At 33.6% G+C, this 16,597-nt stretch overlaps 1 protein-coding gene and 1 non-coding gene across 2 annotated transcripts; one reads left to right on the top strand and one right to left on the bottom strand.

Annotated features, from left to right (window-relative positions):
• Window positions 1-2,239: 2,239 nt before the first annotated feature.
• LOC129944778 (uncharacterized) lies at window positions 2,240-16,130 on the top strand. The gene is made up of 4 exons (XM_056054442.1): window positions 2,240-2,565; window positions 2,623-3,139; window positions 3,400-4,350; window positions 16,023-16,130. Exons 1-4 carry the CDS (start codon window positions 2,240-2,242, stop codon window positions 16,128-16,130), a joined length of 1,902 nt encoding a protein of 633 aa, XP_055910417.1.
• On the bottom strand, window positions 7,374-7,445 carry Trnaa-ugc (transfer RNA alanine (anticodon UGC)). The gene has a single exon. It is a non-coding gene; the product is annotated as a tRNA-Ala (tRNA).
• Window positions 16,131-16,597: the final 467 nt, after the last annotated feature.

The raw sequence follows: 16,597 nt of genomic DNA, 5'->3' as shown, positions 1-16,597 counted from the left end.
GGGTTAAGGGAGGGTTAAAGCTTAGCTCCTTTTTACACTCCCTTAGCGCGTTAACATAGATATGTTTCTATATTGGATTAGATATCCATCCTTTTATAGATATTCTCCAATTGAATTGAAAGTTTTGACATTAATTCAACTTCCACGTAATTGCATAGAATTGCTCTGAGTCATTTTTTATTAGCAGAGTTTTAAGCGCTTTGCCTTCTATCATAGCATAGAATAGCATGGCATGGTATGGCATAAAGGCGATGATGGTTATGCCTTGTGCTGTGCGCGGGAACTGTTAGGAAGGTACCTACCCCACCAACCTATACCTATATTATACATCAGAAACTGCTAAAAGGATAATAGCTCCGCACAAGAGGGGTGTTGCGTTAGGGTTGAATAATGGAAATGATATCCTTTAATGTTTTAACTTTTCCGTGGTAAATCGTGCAATTGAGCGGAAACTAATTGAATTAAATTTTCTAAAGACAGCCGTAGGGTTGAAATGTCAAAAATAATAAAATACCAAAAAAAATATGTGTTTGAACTATAAAGGAGGTTAAATGTTTTATTAAAGCCTTTTTATGCGAATTGTATTTTTGTGTTTGTAAAGTTTTTCGCAACAACAAACAATTTAAAATAAATTGATTCGAGGATTTTTAAAATGTTATTCTATAGATACTAGGCTGACAATGTAGAAAAAGGATGCATTTGACTTGTATACGTGGGGACACAAAGGGCTGGTCCCTCGGGTTCGTGGCAGTCTGATAACCAATTACGAGACAAACAATAAGCCTCGGAAATAGACGAACTACACGATAATCACCAACAACGAGTTGTGAATTTTCTCATGAACCGTTTCATCGATACTTTATCAAAATACAAGATTGACGGATAGCGTTACAAAGGATAAGAACAGCAGAAAGTTTTGTTTTACAGAAGATGGATATGACGTTTACTATTGCTGACACACAAAACATTATGTGCTCAGAGTATGCTTCCTAGTCAGCGAATAAGTTAAGTCTTCATCGGTTTTAACGTTATTAGTGAAAGCCTTTAAGATACAAATTTCATCAGAATCAGCCTCATAAACTTTCACCAAATTTAATCCGTGTTGATGGACTCTCGGGCGGTTGCCACTCCTTGAGCCTGATGATTGTATGAAAGCACCGATTCCTATACCCCTTGGGATCACTATCTTGTTAGTATGGTGCTCCTAGGATGAGTTGAATTTCAAAAACGAATTGCATCCACCGATCAGGTTGCCGCCCTTGATAACGAAAATACCAGTAAAATCTTTGCGTTAGGTCTAATCCTATATAACTATATAAGTTTAATGGAGGGAGAGTAAGTATCTTTAATATTGCCAAATTTAAGAATTGGAGCGATTGGTTCCATTATAAATGCAAAATAGTGTCTGCATCAAAGATTGTTGAATATCGAACAATGGCCAATCTCCTAAAACGTGTACATGTAAAGAAGAATTAAAAGCGCTAGGAAAACCAGAAAACATTTTTCACGGAAGGGAAAAATCAGTTCCGCAGAAAGTCATGATATGTGAACTTGGGAAAAAAGCCTATAGTAAGGTCGCACCAGGCACGGAAGATTTACCAATCTGTCCGCAACATTACGCGGAATACACCACTCTGCGCATATTTCAAAGACGGAAAGGAAGTTGCTTTAGTCTGACAAAGCTTTTTAAATTCAGAACATTTACCATAACCTCTTAGCTGCTGCAATAGAAAACCTCAAAAACCTCAAAGCTAATATCGTTTAAAATTAAAATTCGGCAAACCCGGAGGAAAGCTGGATTCCTCGCGAAGGCACAGGGTCTTTTGAGGCTTTTTACCTAATGTTAAGACTGACAAAATGAAGCTATAAACGTGTTTCCTGCTTTATATCTTTCATTTTGTGGCTAACCTACTTCCTGTCTAATTTTCTGGACTAAACTTTGTTTCACCAGAACCCAAATATAACTTTATGAACTTTCAAGCAATAAAGTCAGTTCTTTCTTTTAATTATTATTGTTTTGTCAATGTAATTTTAAAAGCCCTTATCCAATAATCAATTTCACTTTTGAGTGCTTTCTGTTTACCTTTTACCGACATAATTATTTGAAGTCTTTTGAGTGTTTTCCATAAGTTGGTTATTATAGAGTTTACTTCAATAGTGACGACAAACTTTGTATCATTACTTCAATTTATAGCGTTAATGGTTAAGGACCTCTTCGAATTTTGTTGTTTTCGTAGAAATGAATATTATTCCACTACTTACATATTACCTTATAAGTTCCAATGGAAATTTTACCGAACTTGATAATAATTTGGATATTGCAGATTCTCTTATATACGTTATCGAGAAATTCATCAAACCAAAAAGTGCTTCATTTTTTCTTCTGATGGCAAACGAACGATCTAATACTATTGAATTTTATTCCGATCTCTTGCGGTTACTTTTTGGAAAACAACGACTTAATATAAAAACGCATATTGTATTGAACGGTAAATCAGTTGGACCAACAATTTATGGCGAAAGACTTTATAATATAATGTTGATAGATTCATGGCAAGCTTTTCTGTAAGTATATCTAGAAAAAAAAACATAACGCCTTGAGTTTTTTTTTCTTCTTCATAGAAAAATAGATCCTGCCTCCAAAGTTCAAAACTATGACATCAATGAGTTCTATCATATTTTTCTCAAAACTGACGATCAGTATGTCTTTGATGATATGCAAATAATATTCGATTACTGCTGGAAGAATTATATCATTAATGTCAATATTCAGGTTCAAAAATCATCTGGTGAAATAATTATCTACAGTTATTTTCCATTTGCCAAAACGCATTGTCGAAAAGTTATTCCAGTGGAAATTAATCGTTTTGAAAATGGTAAAATGAGGAATAAACAAATGTTTCCACCAAAACTTCAAGATTTGTTCGATTGTCCATTGAGAGTGGCAACTTATGATATTGCACCGTACTTAACGCTGGACTTAACGAAAAAGGGTAGAGACATAATTGGTGGATTTGAAGGAAAACTTTTGAATCAGTTAAGTTTAAAAATGAATTTCGATATCGAAGTTGTCGTGCCACCAAAAAACGAACTTAGAGGGGTTATCTATGGAAATCTTAGTACTGGAGCTGTCGAAATGGTAAGTGTTTCTTGACACTCTTTGAACTATGTTTATTTGAGAAGAATTAACTCCAAACGAACTATCTCCCACCTTAGTTCTGACAACGATTTAGTCAGTGAAGATGAATTTAATTTTTAATTTACTCTACTTAGGTTTATAGAGATTAGAATAAGACCCACTGAAAAAATCTATTCAGAGTTAGCTTATTTCTTCGAGTGGGAGTTAATTTTTCTGGGAGAAATGTCATTCAAACTTTTAATATCTCTTTTTTCCGAAAGCTCCGAAAGAAAGAAGCCGACTTGAGTATTGGTTGCATATGGTTCTCGGAAAATCGCAGTCGAGTGCTCACTGCTACAGACACATATTTACAATCTAAAAATATGCCCATCTTAATGGATTCCTCAACGAACTTCAAACCTGATTTAGCTCTTTGGTTTCCATTTGAGCCCGAAGCTGCCAAGGCCTTGCTAGCAGCCTTTCTTGCAACCATAACACTGTTTTACATTTGGACCAGATTTCAAGCTGCGTTTTGGAAGTTCATCCCAACAAATAAGCCCAATATATGTCTGAATTATCTTGCCTACACTTTGGGTACCCCACCATCTGCTGAGCCAATACAGAATTCCAAAAGGATTTTCATCACCACATGGGTATTGTTTGTCCTGGTTATCCGGACGAAATACGGGGCCATAATCTATCACCTCATTCGAAATAATATTTTTCTGAAACCCCCCTCAACCATTGATGAACTCATTAAACTAAACTACACTTTTGTTTTAAATCGTCACGGCTGGAATGAAATGGGAAACATGGGAGTATTCAAAGATATGCCAGCTAAGAAAATAACCCTTGAAAATATTGACAATTTTGAAGTTTTTCAATATTTGGAACAAAATAAGAACGAAAAATTATTCACAGCCGCCCCAATTGAATTTATCTTGGACTATTTGGGAAAGGGTCGGAAGATTGGAGTGTTGAAAACATTGAAGGAGGCCTTTATGCATCAGAATGTGTGCATCTACTTGACAAAACATTCGTTCTTAGCTGATCGATTGAATACGTTTATATTAAGAACGAATGCCGTAGGCCTGATGGACAACTGGGTGGAGCAGGCTATAGATTTCTCATTTTTCAGAATTAAAAGACCACCAAAGCAAATCACTATTGGACTACAGCAATTAGATGGCGTTTTGTATCTTTGTGGTTTTATGTTGGCCATTGCTTCGGTGGTATTTGTTTTGGAAATTATTTCGATTAGATTTAGATTTTTGAAAAATATTTTTCAAAGTATTTAATTTACTTTTTTTTCTATGTAATTATTATCAATTCACAAAAATGTTGTTGTTTAAAAATGTTAAGAAATAAAATTAACTACTTGTTCACACGAATGAATTTTCATTGTGAGGGAAGGTCTTGAATATAATAGTGCAGCATATATAATAACCCTTTATTAACATATGAAAACCTTCAGGAAGGGAATTCGTTTTAAAAAACCATTTTCAATAAATGTTGAATATTTTTTACTCTTATCTCATTCTCATTCATCTCTTTATCATCTTCATATGCCAAAAGCCTTCAAATGCAATTTCTTGTACTTGAAATACAATGACAGACATCAGAATGAAAAATGAAAAATTTTCAAGTAAATACATATATCAACAATAAAAAAAAAAATAAAAATATAACAAAACAAAATAAAACAGAAATATACAAATTGCAGTTGCAATGTGTAAGCTTCAAAATATTTTAGCATTAAAGTTGTTTGCGGAGATGTCAGTCAGTTTACATATAGTTGAAGTTCATTTGCATTCATATAAAACAACTTGACAGAAACGCGTTTTGGCATCACATGCAAACATATATGTTCAAATTCGTATACAACAGAAACAGTTTTATTTGTTGAAAAATATAAATGCCAACAAAAACCGACGAAAAGGGAAGATAAATGCAATTTCCTCGTATGTATTTTTGAGAATTTTTTTTCGAAGAAATAAAACGAACTTTATATTTATAACAGAATGGTTTACTTACCATTCAGAATTGATTGGGTATGGATTTTATGAAGTTATTTTAACAATCTTTGATTGTATTGAATAATTTCTGATATACAATTTTTCTTAATTCAACATTTTAACTTTACAATACACAAATAAATTGCTTAAGATGAGAAAAACTTGGTGTATTTCCATTACCCTCAACATGTTAACTGATGTTTGAATCAGAGAGAGGCGAAAAAGACATATTGCCTTTGAATAATTAAATTCAATTATTTATTTGGCAATAAAGTTAAGAGTTGAAGTATTATTTGTTATAAGAAAAAAAAGATAAACCATACACATGTATTCATATTTAACTATGGCAATTCCAGGCAGTTGGCTGTGTTGAATTTTGCCAACCCTTAAAAAATAAATAGAATGTTGATTAAATAAAATTCTTTTAAGTTTAACCATTTTCAATAAAATGAGCCACATCGCTGTTTTCAAACTTTAATCTCAATCCGTCTAGTGGTATTTATTATAAGCTCAAAGATAATTATGTTTATTTTGTACAATTTGGAGAAACGAGCTTTGACATTGATAAGAACTGCTTAGGTATTTAGTTAAGTTTTAAAGTATATTTTTTTAAGTTTAATTAGTGTTTAATGATGATCAGTAGCGGATGGTGTGAGCAGTTTAATCTCAATTGTCATTCCTTTTTATGACTCGAATGAATGAGAATCACGGAGAACGAACATTTTTGCTTTCAACTAGAAGTGAAGAAAGACCGTCTATTATCTTTTGTAACTTTCTTCAAATCGAGAGACCTAACAAGAACTAAGCAAAAATGTATTTATATATAAGGAAAGTTATTTGAAAAAGGTGACTCGAGACTTGTCGAGAGTTTTTATAACCCCGCTTCTTTCGTTTAAATACAAATTATTCGTTGCTCGTGAAAACTTTTAGTATGGAAGCAAATACAATGTGTAGTAAAAAAAAGCTGGAACAGAACCCATAGGAATACCTTCCCTTACATTGGGCCTTTTGAATTTATTACTTTTTGCAATAAATTAAATTGTCATTTAAGAAACTTTGAAAAGCATGTAATACAAAAAAGGAGTAACCTGTGTTTTGTAATTGTATTTTTGATAGGACTTAGTTTCTACTGTAAAATGAAGTTTTTAAATAGCCCTTTCTGAATGTTTTGATGTTATGATCTATTAAACTATATAGATTTATAGGTTGTAGACATACGTATACGCAAACATTAAAATATAAGCCCTAAAATCATGTTTAAGATTCTATGGATGAGAATCTAACTCCAATAAATGTTAAATTTTTATTTTAACAAATTTGCCTAATTACACTGTTTGGAAAAGTCTTGTTTCTGCCGCTCAAATTGCACTCTTTCCACGAGTTGTGAAGGCATTTCAAAATACTAATTTTTCAAATTCGAAAATTAAAATAGTATTTTATAAAAACTTCGAATATAAGTTGTGAATTTATACCTACTTTACATTTTAAGATCTTAGAGAAAGTCTGAACTATTTAAAAGTAATGTTTGTTTTTAACGTTTTAAAAAGCTTTTGAAATATATTAAAAAATATAAACACAATCTCAAAAATAGCCGTTTTTAACATTTGAGCAGAAAGATGAAATCGAAGTTCAGAATAATTCATCAGTACTAAAAACAAACCCCAACACATCTTTTTAGAAATCAAAGAAAACATCAAATTCAAGATTTCTCAAAGCATCATACAAAATCAAACGAAGACTCATAGATATTGAAGGTTTCTAGGAACTTGTATACTAGAATCATTTAAATTGTATCTAGAAAATAAAGCCTTGTACTTTACAAGATTATCGTACAATTTATTATATCAAAAACTGTGTTGTACTTTGCCCCTTTACTTTAAAAGACAAATTTTAAAAATCTGATATGAAGGAACCATTGTGGGCTGAGATTCGAACTTTCATTCCGAAATTAGAAATGGTATTAAGTTAAACATCAACACTAATTTAAATAACCAATTAATAACGAGTTTTGTTGAATTGGTTAAAAGTTTTGATCTTTTTAAGCCCATTCCTAGTTAACTTAACAGTCCCAAAATTTAAAAGCCAACTTTAAGTTAAGAAAATGTTTTAAATTTGTTTACGCAACTTATTAAATAAGGTCAATTAAAAACAGAAGTTAATTTTTTATTACTTACCACTATAGCTTTATTTATTTTGAATAATCCACTACACTTTTGTTTCTAATGTCTAAAAAAACTAATTGGAGATGCCGGGGATCGAACCCGGGGCCTTTCACATGCAAAGCGAACGCTCTACCACTGAGCTACATCCCCTTACAAAATTTTAACATAAATTTAATGGAGCCATGCATTCATTGAATTCCTTCGTAAATTTTAGAACATTTTCCTTATTTTTAACGCCCTTAGTGCTGTAAATTCGCTGTTCTTAGATCAAAAATAAGAAGACGTCAAGTTATCATTTTTATAAAAGATCTTAATCAATTTTTGACTTTTAAAAACTACAATTGAATTTTTTTTTTAGAAATTTGTACTTCCTCTGATTTTAGTTTTATAAATTAAAGCTTTTTTTATTTTAATTGAAAATGTTCTAAGAATTTTTTCCTATAAGATAAAATACTCTTAATTCAGTGATCATTGTTTGCCCTCCTGGAAAAGCTATAAAGATATTTAGTTTGCAATATAATTTGTACCATTTTCTCTAATGAGCTGCTTTGTGCGTCGGAAGGAGTAGAAATGTCTGTATGTACACAAAAGTTTATATCCCATCTATATAAGATTCTGATAATCCTACTTAGAGTACAAAAGCTAACAAGAGTCCTTTAAGAACGTAGACAAATGGAACATAAAAACAATACCGACAGGACATAGGAAAACTTATCCCCGAGACTAATTCCTAGTGTTAAATGTATGTACATACATATATATTCTGTTAATCCTTCGACATAAAAACCCCTCATGATCCTGGATATACCTACAAGCTTCGACTACACATATAACACATATATAATGATGTCTTTGCATTAAACAATGCTGCTGAATGAAATCACAAAATCAAATTAGAAAACTTTGCCAATTTGTTAGCAGTTCATGGATTTGTGTGCGGAGATACTGGATAAAGGACACCCATCTTCTTCCGCTACCTTTTGGAATAAAATTTTGTTTTTTTTTTTCTATCCAAAGCTATTTGGAGGATGTGGATACGACTCTTGTTTTACGTGAAAGGATATCTTTGTTCTTTTCGCTAATTACATAAAATTGTATAGTGTGGCTTTTCAAGCAGCAACAAAAAAGAAGTTCGATGCGGATGTGCGGAAATAAGTTTAATTCGGAACAGGAAGGATATTTAGCTATCGTAGGATTATATGGTTAAGGACATAAATTTACATAAAATATTCCAAAGGTGAAAGCAATTGAATTCTCTATGTGATGAAGACGATTAACAGTGTGATAAACTGGATCTCTGGACGGTAGGGAAATTCCGAAATTGGCTCTTCATCGAATTATGTATTGCCTTTGATCCTTCTGCATGCGTTGCGGAATGCCGCTCTCTTTCCATTGCTGTTACCGTTTGCCATTTGCTATTGCGAATTCCCTACAAACTTATAATGCAAATAAATTGCCAAACCACCCTGATGGTTTTGGTTTTATTATTTTGGATGAAGTAGAAGTATAAGCTCACTATATCTTATAGATCCATTTCCTAAGACACAGAATCTATACCTATTTATATGTATATATTTAATGGCTTCAAGCAAAGACAACCGAAATCGACATCCTCACAACCAACGCACCACATTCCTTCAAACATAACATATCCTCTATGACATACACAACACATTCAACCCTCGGATCTGAAAGAACAGGGAATGGGAATTAGGAAGTAGGTAGATATAAGGATATAGGATGTATACTATAGGTACTTGGGCTATAACACTTTGTTATTTGAATCTATTGGCAGGATTCATGAACGACCCAAGGTCTGCTCTGGAGCTTTGGCTATGTACAAAGTGTATGGGTACTATAATATCCTTATGGGTATTTAGGAGTAATTTTCGCACTCAATTTCGGCAAAGCGAAAGCAAAAGCGAGAGAAAATTAAGTTTTCCGGGGTCTTAAACAATTACAAGATGTTCAGTTAACTCTCTAAGGTGTGATAATTGATTGCTATCAAAAGAGGAGGTTCGGCTCTGGAATTTTCTGACGATGAAGATGGGTATACTCGCATGTACTAGGACCGGCTTGGACTGATGGGCCAAGAACGTATATGGATAGAGTGGTGTATCGTTTATTGTGTTCATGTTGGAAGGATATTTTGTGTGGTATTTCAAGAGTTACATTAAATGTTTGTATACGTTTTGTTTTAAGGTCCTATTTGTAAGTTTTGGACTTTAAGATCTTATTTGGAATTTTTAAAGAGAGTATTTAGTTAAATTTTAAATTTATATCAATATAATTTCAGCAAATTTTCATAAGTACGAGTATTTCAAAGGAACAGAACGAAGGCAATATATATTTTGTTTGATTGCAATTATTTAATTATTGAGAGGTTTATTTATTGCATTTTTTAAGGGAACCTATGGCATCTTATTACATACCCTTTTCTTGAAATTCTGTATAGCCAATTCCTGCATTTACGTCTACATGTCCTTCACAATTGGATTTTCAAACTTAAAGCAAACAAATCTTAAGATAACATCTTCGATAAATAAAACATTTAATAAACTTTTGTTGCAGAGTTCTACACCCTTGAAGCGTGTATCGTTCTATGTTCAATAATAACGTTGTTCTTGCTTGTCAAATATAATTAAAAGATGATAGCCTTAGATGTGAAAAGTGAATACTCCAAATAAAATCTTTTATTGGAAAACCCTATGCTTGATCTTACTTACATATTTTTTCTCGATCATACTGTTTTTTTTTTTGAAGAAGTTCAGGTGAAATAAAAAATTATCAAGACTCGTAATTTGTTGATGCTGACTTATAGTTATCCTAACATCGTTGTCGGTTAATAGTCGGGTACTTGTTGTCCAATTTAAAATATGTTCTGTCAATAGTGCAAAATACAAAATAATATCAAAGAAAATACAAAGCCTTGAGGTACATTGTTTTTCTTGATTTTATCAAAAATATGTAAGGATTCCACTTTTAAGTGAAGACTTTCACTTTTTTCGTAAGAAATACTCTAGACTTGTAGAGTAATAGTCATCGGTATTGCTTTTCTAACTGTAAAGCAGAGAGATTCTTATTTTAAGCCACACTACACGAATGTGCATTGTTCTACTTGTCTCAAAACCAGCATTAATTGATATTTCCTTATATCAGGAGCAAAATATCAAATTATTAAATGGTTTATTGACTATTGATACATTCCATTCTATGGTTTTCGAAATAATTTACAAATTGAAAACTATTGTTCGACAATTTAGAGGCATCTTTTTCGTAAAGACATTATCAATTTCATTTAGTTGAATTAAACATACTTACTTACTTACTTAAGGTGGCGCTACAGTGCGGGGCGGACCTGGGCATCAAGCAACATGCGTGTCCAGCCAGCTTGGTCCCTAGCTAGCTGTCTCCAGTTTCGCACGACAAGTTGGTTGAGGTCCTCTCCCACCTGGGTGCGCCACCTGAGTCGCGGTCTTCTTCTACTGCGCCGTCCCTCGGGATTAGATTCGAAGACCTTCCGTGCTGGAGCGTTGATGTCCATTCGCTCTACATGACCTAGCCATCTAAGCCGTTAGACTTTAATTCTGCTAACTAGGTTAGTATCGCTGTACAGCCCGTACAGTTCGTCGTTATATCTTCTCCTCCATTCTCCATCTATGCGTACGGGACCAAAAACCACCCGAAGAATTTTTCTCTCGAAGAATCCTAAGACGCTCTCATCTTTCTTTGACAGGGTTCAGGCCTCAGCGCCATAAATGAGAACCGAGATGATGAGTGTCTTATAGATGGTGATTTTAGATGATCGAGAGAGGACTTTACTTCTCAATTGCCTTCTAAGTTCAAAGAAGCAGCGATTTGCAAGAGTTATTCATCGTTTGATTTCAGCGCTGGTGTCGTTGTCGGCATTCATAGCGGTGCCTAGGTAGACAAAGTCCTTAACTACCTCAAAGTTAAAGTTGCCCATGGTGACGTTTTGTCCAAGACGTCGTTGTTCAGTGTCCTTTTTTGATGACAGCATATACTCGTAGTTGGTCTTGCCCTCATTGACCTCTAAGCCCATCTTCTTCGCTTCCGTCGCAATGCTCAAAAACGCTCCACTGACATCACGCTTTGATCTTCCAATTATGTCAATATCATCTGCATATGCGAGTAATTGGATGGACCTTTGGAAGATTGTGCTTTGACGGTTGAGTTTTGCACAATTCTTTCCAAAACGATGTTGAAGAAGTCGCATGACAGTGCATGGCCTTGTCTAAAACCTTTTTTGACATCAAATGCATCGGTAAGATCTTTTCCGACCTTGATAGAGCAGCGTGCATTCTCCATCGTCATTTTGCACAAACGGATAAGTTTGACAGGGATGCCAAAATTAGACATTGCTCGGTAGAGCTCTTCCCTATAGGTGCTGTCAGACGTGGCTTTCAAATCGATAAAGAGATGGTGGGTATCGATTTGAAGCTCCTGGGTTTTTTCCAAGACCTGCCGTAGTGTGATTATTTGGTCGATAGTGGACTTTCCTGGTCTGAAGCCACACTGATAAGGACCAATCAGGTTGTTGACGAATGGCTTCAGACGTTCACATAATACGGCAGAGAAGATCATATACGCAATGTTAAGGAGACTGATGCCTCTGTAGTTGGCGCAGTTTAGAGGTTCTCCTTTCTTATGTATCGGGCACACTATGCTGAGATTCCACTCATCGGGCATGCTTTCTTCCGACCATATTTTGCAGATGAGTTGGTTCATGCTCCGTACCAAGTCATCGCCTGCTGCTTTGAATAGTTCGGCAGCGATGCCGTCAGCTCCAGCAGCTTTGTTTGAATTAAGTTTAGATATAGCTATCTTCACTTCGTCAAGGTTGGGTTCAAGGGTTCAAAATAACACTAAGCATTGGTTCGGCAATATTATTAAATTCTTGGAAATCTTAGGATTTACTTTATTTTTAGGTGAATATAACAAAAAAAGTATATTTTAAAGTAAGGGTTCCAACAATAAAGGAACGAAAACCATGTTGTCGAAAAAAAAAGCATCGAAAAGCTATGCGTTCTTGAATTTTCCGACCTCAAATTACGACAGTTCTTCTTCTTCTTAAGGTGAAAATAGGTATCTTAACTGAAGGTACATTTTCCACTGAAGTTCTTGTGGTTACAAAACTTTAAGTCCTTAAATTAAAAATACAACATAACGTCGTTTGTGAAATGCCTTTTGTTAAAGTTCGACAAATCTGGGTTTTAATCAACTACTATAAGAATATTCGTGGATTCCTCAAATCAATAAATTGTCCCAACAGGTAAAATTTGTTTACTAAATATACTTTTGCCGACCGCCGCGCCGCCGTTAGGCCTTTTCACCCTCTTCTTCTAAATCCAAATATGCCATAAAGCCCAACATTTTTTAAAATATCACTAAGAAATGGTCATAAACCCAACAAAATGTCAATGTCAGGGTTTAATCCCTGTCTGTGGCACCTAACTTTTTTCGAGGGTACTGCCTCTTGCGAGGAGTTGACAAATCCTCCAAGAGTAATTCTTGTCATGAAAAGTGCTTTCTCAATTTAGCTGTTAGGATTCGGCATATAAACTGTAGGTCCATTCCATCTCTGAAAAAATTAATTGCACACAGGAATGGTTGCGAGCTGTAAGTCACTAGGCCCTGGGTCTTCATGGACTGTTGCGCCACCTAATTTATTTTTATTTTTTATGTATGAGATTTGGGTGCTCACACTGTAAGCAAGCTTACACCGTTTCGTTTCATTTTTCTTTGAAAATTGGACTTACATATTTTGCTTTCTAGTATTCCGAGTTTTTGGGTGATCCGACTTTTTTTCGTTTAATGCTTGCTCAACTCAAAATATCGTACTGCTTAATATAAATAAAATTTTGTCAGTATGCCCAAATGTGAAACACGTGACATCTTTTGGACTATATTCTAATTATTAATTTTGGCGTTATCGTCCTTGATTTGGGAAATACGACACTACTTTTGACCTTTGTGGTATTTTTTTCTGAAAAATATTTTGGGCGATAGAGGCATTGGGCGCTGTGAAAATTAGGCCGAAAGGACTTAAAGCTCTGCCGACGAAAAAGGTGCTTCACAACGAACGAACAACGTATCGAACTGTGTCTGCAAAATATTCGCTATTTTTGTAGTCAATTTTAACAATAATAATGCCTTGTTCAAGCAAGTATAAATGACAAAAGTCACATCTGCTCAAATATTGGAATATTCAAAATGATATTTTGCTCAAATTTTGAAATATTTAAAACACTATCTCTTATTGAAAAATCCTTTATTAAATCTATCACATATTATTAAGACGTTCTATTAACAACCACAACGAGATTATAGTGTTGATGTCTTGTTAAGGTTTGGCCATAATATGATATACATGGGTCATAATCGTATGTTTGAGCCCTACCTAAAACGCATTTGTAGCTTCTATTTATACCTTTATAACTATAGTTAGTTCCTAACAATCCAGTCATCCAATTGAATCAACCACCTCCTTAACCAAATACAAGCTATGGAGCAAAAAAAAAAAAAGAAAGACAGAAACAAAATCAATCTCCATTAACACACCTTGCCATCACATCTAAATGATGATGAAAACCAATCAATTTGCCACGAAGCCATTCCATTTGCTGCTTCTTTTTTATGGCAAATTCACACACTATACTCTGATGGAAGGTACCATCCTTTTCCCTGTTTTCGATACGATTCGAATCGATATATGTATGTGGTTCTCCTTGGTGAGTTTTGGTTTTTGTTTTTTACGACCTCTGCGAACATTTTCGAGCCAAGAACTCAATATAAGCATTCTCATCTATCTTCGCGCGAGCGAGGCTGGGAATACAAGACGAAGGATATACCTACCTATCAACCTAGTGCAGTAGCGCCCTTATGGTGTCATGACGTCTCCCACTGGGATATCCCAGGCGGATCCACCTCCTCCAAATAAACAAACCGACATCACACAAGCCCAACACCAACACCCAAGAGTATAAAGCATAGCACAAAGTGCGATGTGATCTGAAGACGTAACATCCTTGGCAGATGGCATAAATTAGTTAAAGTTAGCTCCTTATTAATTCCAACCGATAACTTGCTCTGCACCGCAAACTTTGTCTCGAGCCATTTTTGGTGAAGGGTTTCAGCTCTTCGAGACTTCGGTGTGCAGTGAAGCTCTTATGTGGCGATGTATGGAAGGAGGTTTACTGCAGTCATGCAGGCAGCCAACATCGCTGTTCGGGCCATTACTCTTTTTATTTTTGTTTTTTCTTTTTTAAAAATTGAACACAATGTGCAGCTGCTTTCTGTTGCCTGCATCATATGTCAGACAGCAATGTATTCATTCATATATCTTGAAAAATAAGAAGTTTGGAAGGAAACTGTTCGGAATCAGCTACAATGATGGATGCAGCAATTTGCCAACGACCGACAACAACGACGTGATATGACTTTAACATGTATGAAAACATAAAAAACTTTGAAGAATTTTTCAATTAGCTTCTAAAGAAATTCATTTATGGGTTGGTAGTTTTTAGAAAGGTTCGAAGTTATTCGAAAACATGACAATATATGTTTTAGGTCTATTTGACGATTATTATGTTTTGGTTGACAGTTCTGAAAGACTTCTTTTTAAACAGCTGTTGAAATTGTTGTATGAACAACTCTCAGTCTATTAAATCAATATTTTAGTTTTAGTTATTAGTTATTAGTTATTAGTTATTAGTTATTAGTTATTAATTATTAGTTATTAGTTATTAGTTATTAGTTATTAGTTATTAGTTATTAGTTATTAGTTATTAGTTATTAGTTATTAGTTATTAGTTATTAGCTATTAGTTATTAGTTATTAGTTATTAGTTATTAGTTATTAGTTATTAGTTATTAGTTATTAGTTATTAGTTATTAGTTATTAGTTATTAGTTATTAGTTATTAGTTATTAGTTATTAGTTATTAGTTATTAGTTATTAGTTATTAGTTATTAGTTATTAGTTATTAGTTATTAGTTATTAGTTATTAGTTATTAGTTATTAGTTATTAGTTATTAGTTATTAGTTATTAGTTATTAGTTATTAGTTATTAGTTATTAGTTATTAGTTATTAGTTATTAGTTATTAGTTATTAGTTATTAGTTATTAGTTATTAGTTATTAGTTATTAGTTATTAGTTATTAGTTATTAGTTATTAGTTATTAGTTATTAGTTATTAGTTATTAGTTATTAGTTATTAATTATTTATAAATCTTTTAGTTGAGCTGAGTCTTATATCCAAGCAGGGTTCAATGTGTTCCCATTTTTTTTACTTTTAAAGTATTCATTTTGAAAATCTGGTTTTTCATCAGTTTTGCATATTCTTCAAATGCAAAATCTCATTTTTCTCGATTTAACTTTTCCCATAACACGGAAAGTCTATTCTCTGGAGATAGAAGCTTGTCCCTTAAGATCTTTCTTTGTTAAGCTTTTTCTTAAACTTGAACTTAATTAACTAAATGCATTATACCAAGCTATTTACAATAAAAACATAGACTTTTGAATAAGTAAACTACCTTCACACTAGCTTATGTTAAGCCCAATCAAAACAAACAAAAGCAAACAACATGAATAATTATGGATAGCAGCCTGGAAGAAGCTTTCATCAGCTCCTCTTACCTCAGTTCAGTCATCATCTTAATTAAAAGAGACATAATTTGTCATAAATCTCTGTCTAAATGATTTTCAGACAACAGACACTAATGGCATGTCGACGTGTCATGTGGTGGATATTATGATGCCAACATCACGCAACTCCCTTAAAAAAACATACCCCCATGACAAGCCAAAGCTATAACCGTGGCTTGTTTGAGGAGGGAAACCTTATATAGTCCAGTCATTTTAGGTTTTATCTGCGGAAAAATTCCTAGTGAGCTGAATTTTTGTATACACCTTTATTACGGCATTGTAATGAAGATGTGAAAAATCGACATTGATATCGTGCCGGCTAAAAAAGTTATAAAGGTCAAAAGGTCACGAAAATCAGTTTTTCGCAAATATCTCGCGATCTATTGGTCAGAGGTCAATAAAGGTCATTATAAAAATTGTTTGTCATGAAATTGTCTACAAAAAATGTCTCTTGCATTTTTCTGTAGAATTAACCGTTTTCGGAGTAGAGCACCGAGAACGTTTTTTTTACATGGTTTCCCCCGAAGGCATAATCCATAATATGTAATAAAAGGTTTTTTTATTTACGGGCTGTATTTAGCTCACTTAAAAATTATTTCTTGATTGTAAAAGACGTTATTTTAGTAGAATTGCTCT

Source organism: Eupeodes corollae, chromosome 2, assembly GCF_945859685.1.
Source record: "Eupeodes corollae chromosome 2, idEupCoro1.1, whole genome shotgun sequence".
Lineage (NCBI taxonomy): Eukaryota > Metazoa > Arthropoda > Insecta > Diptera > Syrphidae > Eupeodes > Eupeodes corollae.
Note: the sequence above shows the minus strand (reverse complement) of the source record. Positions and strands in the feature narration are given on the sequence as shown.

Bases quoted from the DNA above. Each gene is read 5' to 3' on its own strand.
- LOC129944778 (XM_056054442.1), top strand. From the start codon at position 2,240: ATGAATATTATTCCACTACTTACATATTACCTTATAAGTTCCAATGGA. The intron at 3,140-3,399 runs GTAAGTGTTTCT...TTTTTCCGAAAG, and splicing joins GTACTGGAGCTGTCGAAATG to CTCCGAAAGAAAGAAGCCGA. The intron at 4,351-16,022 runs GTATTTGTTTTG...AATGATTTTCAG, and splicing joins TGTTGGCCATTGCTTCGGTG to ACAACAGACACTAATGGCAT.